Source organism: Engraulis encrasicolus, chromosome 24 (assembly GCF_034702125.1).
Source record: "Engraulis encrasicolus isolate BLACKSEA-1 chromosome 24, IST_EnEncr_1.0, whole genome shotgun sequence".
Taxonomy (NCBI): domain Eukaryota; kingdom Metazoa; phylum Chordata; class Actinopteri; order Clupeiformes; family Engraulidae; genus Engraulis; species Engraulis encrasicolus.
The window spans coordinates 47,061,871-47,071,870 of record NC_085880.1 but is presented as its reverse complement, the minus strand read 5'-3'; the positions used below and the strand labels follow the sequence as shown (position 1 = coordinate 47,071,870).

General features: G+C 45.3%; 1 protein-coding gene across 1 annotated transcript in view; it reads left to right on the top strand.

Annotated features, from left to right (window-relative positions):
• ccser2a (coiled-coil serine-rich protein 2a) overlaps positions 1 to 10,000 on the top strand; it is a 172,767-nt gene that overhangs the window by 132,184 nt on the left and 30,583 nt on the right. The window contains exon 14 of the mRNA XM_063191315.1: positions 9,968 to 10,000. This exon is cut by the window's right edge and continues 69 nt beyond it. Within this exon, the coding sequence (XP_063047385.1) occupies positions 9,968 to 10,000 (33 nt within the window). The remainder of the gene's footprint in view (positions 1 to 9,967) is intronic.

Below are 10,000 nucleotides of genomic sequence, written 5' to 3'. Positions count from 1 at the left end.
TGTGTGTGTGTGTGTGTGTGTGTGTGTGTGTGTGTGTGTGTGTGTGTGTGTGTGTGTGTGTGTGTGTGTGCGTGCATGCGTGTGTGTGTGCTTGTTTGAGTGAGGGAGCAGGGCTTGGGATCCGGCAGTAGTCTGTGTGACATCCTGTTTACCGAACCCCACGCCACAATTACAGACAGGGGCACACCACACCACACCACCATCGATCCCACACTTGGCATTTTGCATTTCATTATATCATGAATCACCATTTTTTTCTCCCACCTCCCCCCTCTCTATCTGCCTCCCTCCCTCTCACTCTCTCTCTCTCCCTCCTCTCACCTTGCTGTCTCCTGCCACTCCTCCTCCACTCCCAAGAAGGTTCTCGGTCGCTGTTTCTATCTATCTCTGTCTGTCTGTCTGTCTGTCTGTCTGTCTGTCTGTCTGTCTGTCTGTCTCTCTCTCTCTCTCTCTCTCTCTCTCTCTCTCTCTCTCTCTCTCTCTCTCCCTCTCTCTCCGTCTGGTACATTTTCTATTAGGCATTGGCCATTTGGCTGACCCGCAAGCAGAAAATGCTGAACCTGGTGTATGTAGACCCCTTAGAGGGTTTCTTGGGAATGGCTAAAAGTCGCATCAAGGTGGAATACATGTATTATCACTTGGTCAATGATTTTGGAGAAATTTTCAAATGTTTGGTGTGTGGGGGGTGTGTTGTGTGAGGTTGGAGGGGGGGGCGGAGAGCTGATTGTGAACATATAGGGGGGGTGTTGGTCTGCGTTTGGGCAGTGGCTGTACTGTGCCAATGATGGCTGAATGGTGTTAATAAAAGGCTTTTTAAAGGTCTCTCTGTGTGTGTGTGTGTGTGTGTGTGTGTGTGTGTGTGTGTGTGTGTGTGTGTGTGTGTGTGTGTGTGTGTGTGTGTGTGTGTGTGTGTGTGTGTGTGTGTGTGTGTGTGTGTGTGTGTGTGTCCATATGTGCCTTTGTGTGTCCCGGCATGTGTGTATATCCGTAAGTGTGCCTCCGTGTCCGTCCGTATATGTTTGTGTGTGTGTTTGTCTGTCCGTATGTGCCTGTGTGTGTTTACATACAACTTACAGCTGACTCAATCTTTTAAAACTGAGGGAGAGAGAGCCAGGCAGTTCCGCTTATAGCCATAGGGGGCAGTATTGGACCATTATAGCATCAGAATGTGAACACTAGGCCTACTGTAAAGAGAGAGACAGGCAGTTCCACTTATAGCCATAGGGGGCAGTATTGGACCATTATAGCATCAGAATGTGAACACTACTGTATAGTGCACGTAGAAGAACCAAAACCTATTCACACATGCACAGCACAGCACAGCACAGCACAGCACTGCACAGCTCAGTACAGCACATCAACACCAGCACAGCACAGCACAACACATCAACACCACAGCACAGCACAGCACAGCACAGCACAGCACAGCACAGCACAGCACAGCACAGCACAGCACAGCACAGCACAGCACAGCACAGCACAGCACAGCACAGCACCACAGCACAGCACAACACAGCACAACACAGCACAACACACAACACACAACACACAACAGCACAGCTCCTCTCTTATCCTCTCCTCTCCTCAAAGGCAACCCAGGAGTCGAGTAGAGATGAGAGGAGAAGAGAAGACTCAAACAGGGCGGGAGGACAAGAGAAGAGAGGAGAAGAGAAGAGGAGAGGAGAGGAGAGGAGAAGAGAAGAGAAGAGAGGAGGAGAGGAGAGGAGAGGAGAAGAGAAGAGAAGAGAAGAGAAGAGAAGAGAAGAGAAGAGAGGAGTGGTCAGGAAAGGAGGAGAGAAGAGAGGAGAAGAGAGCGCAGGAAAGGACATGAGAAGAGAGGAGAAGAGAGGAGAAGAGAAGAGAAGAGAAGAGAAGACAAGAGAGGACAGGAGAAGAGAAGAGAGGAGAGGAAAGAGAAGACAGGAGAGGACAGGAGAAGAGAAGAGAGGAGAGGAAAGAGAAGAGAAGAGAAGAGAAGAGAAGAGAAGAGAAGAGAAGAGAAGAGAAGAGAAGAGAAGAGAAGAGAAGAGAAGACAGCAACCAGGGAGAGGACAGTGAAATGGATAGATGGAGAATAGAGTTTTAAATTACAGAGCCGACACCTGATGAAATATTAAAATATCCTTTCTCCCGAATCCTCTTCCTCTTCCCTCTTTCCTCTTCTCCTTTAAGTGAAACGGAGAGATGTAGAGGGGGAGGTGTGTAGGAGTGTAGGAGTAAGGCAGCGCAAATATATAATTTCCACGCGCTGTTGGAGCTGCCATGTCATTTCAACACTGTATAATTTCACTAACAAAAGGCTAAAAAGCACAATTCAGATTCAAATGTAGTACGCAAACAAAAACATCCAAATGCTGTGGCAAGAAGTCATGATTTCTCTCCTTGCCTTTATGAAGCACAATAGAGCTTAAGTGCTGCATTTATAACTCGCTCCTGTTAATGAGGCATTGTGACCCCGATTAAGCAAAACAACTGCAAACAATTGTGACAGAATCAAGGCATATTTTTCTGTTTTGTGACATAATCAAGGCATATTTTTCTGTTTTTGTGACATATTCAAGGCGTATTTTTCTGTGCCCTTTTGTCGTTGTTCTTCTAAGGTCTTTATTGCGCTTTTTATACGAGACCATTGCAAATGCTGCTTTTATTCTGGTCATTATTGCTCATCTCCTGCCCATCCGCGCTAATGTGATGTTACTGACAATTGGAACAAAAGCCTTTTTCGCCCTTTTTTTTTTGGGTCATTTTTTAACCATCAGAAGGAACTGCAGCCCTTCTCATTCATTCTTCCTCTTCAAACTAGAGATGCACCGGATCCTGATTTTTAGGATCCTGCCGGATACCGGATCCACTGCTTAAGATCCTGCCGGATCCGGAACCGGATACCGGATCCTACGAAGGGTTGAAACACATAGCCTACTCACACACGTGGGCCCTTTTTATTACGTTGGCTCAAACTATTTTTTAGACTCATTGGCTTACTGCCACACTGCCTGCAATGGCCGCTTCCAAAGGGCTTTCACTCCATGCAGCGATTGGGGTTGTGAAAGACTGACTGAAAAGCCTAGGCTACGTAAAAAGTAGAGATGCCCCAGATCCTGATTTTTAGGTAACTGCCAGATACCGGATCCACTGCTTAAGATCCTGCCGGATCCGGATAGTCTGAAAAACCCTATTATCCTGCCGGATCCGGATAGTCTGAAAAACCCTATTATCCTGCCGGATCCGGAACCGGATCTTGGATCCTGTACATCTCTACTTCAAATGGCACCCTTCACAAACTGTTTCCTTTTCAAACATCAGTACAGTGCCATCTCCTTGAATTGTTTTTTATTCTTTTTATTTAATCTGTAATTTTTGGTTCTTTGCCGCACTCTACTGTGCCCTTGAGATGAGAGTAGTGTGTTTGTGCCCGTAAAAGAGTAAAATAAATGGTACTAGGGCATGATTGTGCACTTTTGTGTGTGTGTGTGTGTGTGTGTGTGTGTGTGTGTGTGTGTGTGTGTGTGTGTGTGTGTGTGTGTGTGTGTGTGTGTGTGTGTGTGGGTGTGTGTGTGTGTGTGTGTGTGTATGCGTGTGCGTGTGTGTGTGTGCATGTATGGGTGTGCGTGTGCGTGTGCGTGTGTGTGTGTGTGTGTGTGTGTGTGAGTGCTTGCGTGCATGTGTGCCTGTGTGCCTGTGTGCCTGCGTGCGTGTGTGTGCGTGTGTGCCTGTGTGCCTGCGTGCGTGTGTGTGCGTGTGCGTGTGTGTACCTGTGTGCCTGCGTGCGTGTGTCTGCTATGTATTTTTCTGTAGCACAGTGCCGTTTGTTAGAGACTGCCTGTGTAGTTACGGAAAATACGCCCTGAAGAAAATGGCTCTGTTAGTTGGCAGTTATTACCTGAAGAAAATGGCTCTGTTAGTTGGCAGTTATTACATTACATTACATTACATTGCATTTGGCAGACGCTTCATAACCAAAGCGACTTTCAAAAGAGGACATAATCAAGCCAACATCACAAGCAAATACAAAGTGCACAGGAGATATACAGAACAACAGGTGCAGTTGCAAAGAGGGGTTAGTTTTTTTGTTTTAGTTTTTTTTTAATATAAAGAGTAAATAACGAGCACACACACACAAACACACACTCACAAACTAAACTAAACTAAACATCATGTCAGGAGTCTGCCTTGGGGCAGTTATTACCTGAAGAATGCGGCTCGGTTAGCAGTTGGTACCAACCTTTCTATATGTTTATGTATCATGTAACGCAGACAACCAGTGTCATGGTCCAAGTGATTTGATTTCCTCCTAAGGTTCGTACCTTTTTCATGTATTTATTTGGGCCTTTTTGGCCTTTATTATGACAGGACAGTATGAGAGGAGACAGGAAACGGTTGTGAGAGTGAGATGGGGTAGGGCTGGGAAATGACTCGAACCGGGGGACCCACTAGTTTGACGCCCTTTCGGTACCGTCACATGGTAATCAAACATTTCAAACAAGCAATTTAGGGTTAGGGTTAAGGTTATAGTGCAGCAATTACCTCAAACAATCTTTCACTTGGTGATACAAGCATCAAATTTGGTTCAGAGGTGCTTCAGACCCTACCCTTTTAGAAAAGGTCGCTATCCAGGTGAAAAAACAAAATGGCGGCCATTTTCCAAGATGGCCGCCAATTGAACTGCTTTTAAATGGCTTTTATGTATATTTTGATTGACTGATCATATTTTGAATGTCTATGTATGGAAATATATTATGTTGAGCATGGAAAATTCAATGATGCACAAAAAATATTTACAATTATAGTATTTTCATAATTACATGTAAATAAACTAACACTCACTGAATGATTCTAAATATTACAAAAACAGAAGTAGGCCTATAATGATTACATGTTTGTTGTTTGGGTAGGAAAACTCTCTGATACACATGATGTTGGATTAGTTATTTTTAGTCCTCACATTTGCAGGAACATAACTGTGTACAGTTAAGGCTAAAGCAATAGCATTTGCATCTTCCTCGGCAGTCAGTCTTGCATCCACATTTTGTCAGTTGCTGGCAACTCTCCGCAATTGTAGGAAGCTTTGACCAGATAACTTTCCAGGCCTCGCCATCTTTTTGCCACCCTCAGTTGGCAGGGCTTTCAATTTGCATTTTGCACACAGTATCCCGGTCCCATATACAGGCAGTTTGGCAGCGGACCGTTTAACATGATGGACAAGGGATGCACTTGTCGGTGGAATGGCATCATAGGATCTTTGTTTCCGAGCAAACAAGTCCAGTCTTAACCTCATCAACCTTGTCTGTTGTGCTGTTCTTGTCATAAATATTGATGACAAACCTCTCAAGAAGGTTCAGGTCAGTATCTTCAGTATACTTCTGGGTATGAACTGAGGTTTTTGAAGACATGAGTCACTTCAGGGCAGACGTCCCATGTTTGCCATGCTGTTTTCCTGCCTTTGCTATGGAAAGCTGATACAACATAACAGCCAGTGAAAGAATGGAAGGAGGACATCATGCTTTTGGATTTCTCTGGCCCAAGATTCAACACCATGTCATGAATTGGCAGCCACCTGATGGAATGACCATGGCCGAATTCGATCCACATCATCTCTAATCCTGCATCCTGGAGAATTGCAAAATTGCTGACTGCAACACTGCAATACCACCTCCTTCACCCAATCTTTATATATCTAACATAATAGTCAGCAGGTTGAGCTCTTGAAATTGTGGTATGTTTGTGGCTAGCATGGAATAGCCATCAGAACTACAGCTGTAATGGGTAGGGGGAGACTTCAACTCCTCTTTTGTATCTTTCTGACAGAGGCAGCACTTCTTCCAGTCTGTTTTAGTAGTCAAGTCAAGTCGGTTTTATTGTCAATTTCTTTACATGCACTGGTCATACAAAGAATTGAAATTACATTACATTTCTTACTTTCCCATGCAGACATAGACATAGACTTTAGGTGTGGACTTAGGCAATTAGACATAGACAGTATACATGCATTACACCTAGAGTACCTATACAATATCCTTACAGACACATAAAGTGGAAAACTGGGCAACAACAGACATACATAGAACATGTATTAAGAAGAGGTATTGTTGTGCATTTTCAGTTATGTCCTATTGTGACGATTCTGATATAGTGATAGTAGCATTGTGAAATAATAATGCATATAAAGTAAGCAATTGTAATGTGCAATATTTACAACTATAGTTGGTAGCCAGTTTTCCAGTACAGTCATTAAGTAACAGGCATGAAGCAGCAGCAACATGTGTGTGCATGTTTGTGTGTGCCTTTTGTGTGTGTGTGTGTGTGTGTGTGTGTGTGTGTGTGTGTGTGTGTGTGTGTGTGTGTGTGTGTGTGTGTGTGTGTGTGTGTGTGTGTGTGTGTGTGTGTGTGTGTGTGTGTGTGTGTGTGTGTGTTCGAGTTAGTGCAAGTAGAATGTGCAATCACAATTCAGTGTTGAGGGCGGGTTAAGAGTTCAGCATCCTGATTGCTTGGTGTATGAAGGTCTTTGCCAGCCTGGTGGTATCTGAGCGGAGGCACCTGTACCTCTTTCCAGAGGGCAGGAGACTGAACAGTTTGTGTGCAGGGTGACTTATGTCCTTGGTGATCATCAGTGCTTTTCGGGTGGGGCGGGTGGTGTAAATGTCCTGCAGAGAGGGAGTGGCGCTCCAATGATCTTCTACGCTGTGTTCACAATGCGCTGGAGTGTCTTCCTGTTTTGCTCTGTGCAACCTCCTCCCCACACTGTGTCACACAGCTGATCAGGATGCTCTTGATGGTTCCTCTTTAAAATGCTGTCATGATGGAGGGTGTAGCACTTGCCTTCTTCAGTTTGCACAAAAAAGTAGAGGCGCTTTTGGGCCTTCTTCGCCAGTGATGATGTGTTTGTGGTCCAAGAGAGGTCGTCGCTGATGTGCACTCCAAGGAATTTTGTGCTGCTCACTCTCTCCACAACATCATTGTCGATGGTCAGTGGTAGCAGTTGTTTTTGGCCCCTCTGAAAGTTGACAACAATCTCCTTGGTCTTGTTGACATTCAGCAGGAGGTTGTTGTCCTTACACCATCTGGCCAGCAAGTCTACTTCTTCTCTGTAGTGAGTCTCATCACCCTTAGTGATGAGGCCCACCAGTGTTGTATCGTCCACAAACTTCATCAGATGGTTAGTGCTGTGGGTCGTTGTGCAGTCATGTGTCAGCAGCGTGAACAGCAGGGGGATGAGCACACAACCTTGCGGGGCCCCCGTGCTCAGGGTCAGGGTGATTGAGGTATTGTTCCCGACACGTACTGCAGCTCAATGGATTTTTAGCAGACATCTTGTGTAATACGGTTAAAGGCCGAGGGTCTATCCTTTTACCACCCAACCGTTCAAATTATCAAAGCACATTGAGATATGGGACACAACAAGGTAAAGTCATCTTCTGCCCTAGCCGGGCTTCGCCCTACTGGTGACACAACGCCTTCGGCTCAGCTACACACAGTAGGGCCAGGAGCTTGCTACAGCGGGATCTCCACCCACTTTGTCTGGAACCAATCAACTGTGCATTTCCAACCGTCCTGGGTAGAGATGTGTTCAAGGCAGTGACGTGGTTTAAGCAGAGACTTTCTATTGGGCTAAGAAATGTTTGGTTTAAACTTCGGCACAGCCCTCAACCAGTAGCAAGTCGAGGGGGGCGGGTTAACCAGGCCATGGAAACAAAGTTCGTCCTGTATGGAAACGCTAATCGTTATAGTCCTGGTCAGACCAGAATTGCGGTATGTGATCTGAAGTCTATGAAAATCAGGCAACTTCTGCCCTACACCCAGTTCGATCGGTCATCCAGTGTCATTTAAGTCCTGTGCAATCTGTACACTATCCGGGTAACTGAAGCCCCGTTACCCTTGGCTCGGCTCTCCCGCGCTGGCACATCCTGTCAATTCAGGTGCGGCTATCTAACTAAATTTCTAACTACACTAACTACATTTCTAATTAAGCTATATACAGGGTCTTATTGGATAGCATATGGGAGACTATAAATACTAACAATACAACTAAAGTGAGTATACTAAAGAGTTAGTAAACTACAACTACAGCTATTGTACCACAAGCCGACACTGAACCCCATGCTGAGTCTCACAGTAGTGATGTCACCACTGTGCCCTGGTTGTGCTATAACATCACTCTAATACAGAATGTAAACAAAATTGTACATTGTATTCCAACAGTGATGGCAAGGTTAGTATGCATTATTGAATACCTGCTATCGGACAGCTGTATGTCATAAATGTGCATTTTCAGTCACGTAAGGGCTGCCATTTTGAAAAGTGGTGGCCATTTTGTGATGAAATAATGATACTATGAATTTGTCCTGGTCAGAATGCATACATTTTAATATTTCCATCACTCAGATATCTTGATTACTTGCCATTCTAAGACGAAAACAGCTTTTTTCACCTTTAATGAGGCGGCCATCTTGAAAAATGGCCGCCATCTTGTTTTTTCACCTGGATAGCGACCTTTTCTGGGAGAGTAGGCCCTGGAGCACCTGTGTACCTGATTTGGTGCTTGTATCACCAAGTGAAAGATTCTTATGAAATATTGACTTAAGAAGCCCCACTATTAGGGTTAAGGTTAGGGTTAGGTTCAGGTTTAGGGTTAAGGTTAGGGTTAGGTTTAGGTTTAGGGTCGTATGACATAAGGCTTAAGTACCGAAAGGGCGTCGAATTAGTGAGTCCCTCGAACCGGGGCTGGACTCGAACTGGGGTCCCTATGGGCAATGTAAGCCCTAGGGTTTGTCAAAGTATTTGTGAGAACCTCGAAGGTTTCTTTTTCAGCAGGCGCAGCTTTTCAAGGTACTTCAGTCTTCAGTTCACACAAGGAAGAGCGCGACACTGTTTCTTCACAGTTCACCATTTTTTTTCTTTTTTCTTTTGTGCTGACGTTTCGGCACTTAGGCCTTCATCAGAGTGATGAAGGGTTTGTACCTTAGGCCAGTTGTACTCCAGAGAGTGGCATGGCGGCAACGAGAAGTCAGCGGTCTTTCTGCCGAGTTTCGGGTGGTGTGTTCTACTCTGCCTTTCACACTGACCCTGTCGGCGTGCGCGGTCAGTCCTGTTCAAAATCCCCCACCACAGCTAAAGCTATTTTTCTACTTTGCCATTCATTTCAACGGGACACCGCCGGCCGCCGTTGTGAAAATTCTGCTCGAGTTGCGTGGCACTGGTCCCGTGCTGCTTCCGCCCGGCTATCACCGTGTTTGTTTGGAAGGACCGATCTGTTTCCTCTATCACCGTGTTTGTTTGGAAGGACCGATCTGTTTCCGTGCAATTTTGCTAGAGATGCACTGGATCCTGATTTTTAGGATCCTGCCGGATACCGGATCCACTGCTTAAGATCCTGCCGGATCCGGAACCGGATACCGGATCCCACGAAAGTGTTGAAACACATAGTCTACTCACACACGTGGGCCCTTTTTATCACGTTGGCTCAAACTATTTTGACTTAAAAGCCTCGGCTACCGGATCCTGGATCCTGGAACCGGATCCGGATAGTCTGAAAAAAACCTATTATCCTGCCGGATCCGGAACCGGATCTTGGACCCTGTACATCTCTAAATGTTGCTGGCGGCGGTAATCGCTTCAGTGCATCCAACCACAGCACGTCTGGTGTGAAAAAAACAAACATAAAATAGACAGTTAAACAAATACGTTTTTTTTTTATGAAAGTATTCTAGAACAAGCTGCTCAGGATGGTTTCATTACATTGCAATACATAGCAGATGCTCTTCCCTGAAGCAACTTACCAAACAGCAACATACGGTGTGTGTGTGTGTGGAAAGTAGAGTGCACACAAGCATATCATGGTTAGTGCAGAACAGATCAGTGTGTGTGTGTTGTACATATGTATATCAGTATGTTTGTGTTTTGAAAACTGCACATGTGTGAGTAAGTGTTTATGATTTATTTTAACTCACCTTCTGTCTCCATCTGTTTGCAGGCTGCAGTGAGGTGCCACTGCCAGCAGAGGGCG